The following is a 327-nucleotide window of genomic DNA, read 5'->3' on the forward strand; positions in this document are numbered from 1 at the left end:
ATGAGCACCTCTGCGGATGTCAGGGGACATGCCACTCCGTCGGAACGGGCAGCCCACACATTGCGTGATTACTCGTCTTTCGTCACTCAGTCAAGCTTATGCTGTGTGGATTTCAAACCTAAGAAAAATGAAGAATTACCACTTACTTTTAACACCACCGCACTTTGTGTGGAACAGCAAAAAGTCATGTTCAAACGCTTGGCTACTTCCGTCGACCGGACAATGCTCTCATCTTTGTTCGATGATGCTGAGCTCCGTGTAACACGCATGAAGTTTGAACGCAACCTGACTTCCGAATTCGGGAAGCGTAAATATCCCCAGAAATAG

The 327-nt window shown here is 47.4% G+C and overlaps 1 protein-coding gene across 1 annotated transcript; it reads left to right on the forward strand.

Moving 5' to 3' along the window:
• On the forward strand, nt 1-327 carry T265_05755 (hypothetical protein; the record flags this gene model as incomplete). Its single annotated transcript, XM_009170835.1, has 1 exon — nt 1-327. The coding sequence occupies one exon, from the start codon at nt 1-3 to the stop codon at nt 325-327; it is 327 nt and encodes a 108-aa protein (XP_009169099.1).

Source organism: Opisthorchis viverrini (assembly GCF_000715545.1).
Source record: "Opisthorchis viverrini unplaced genomic scaffold opera_v5_106, whole genome shotgun sequence".
NCBI lineage: Eukaryota > Metazoa > Platyhelminthes > Trematoda > Opisthorchiida > Opisthorchiidae > Opisthorchis > Opisthorchis viverrini.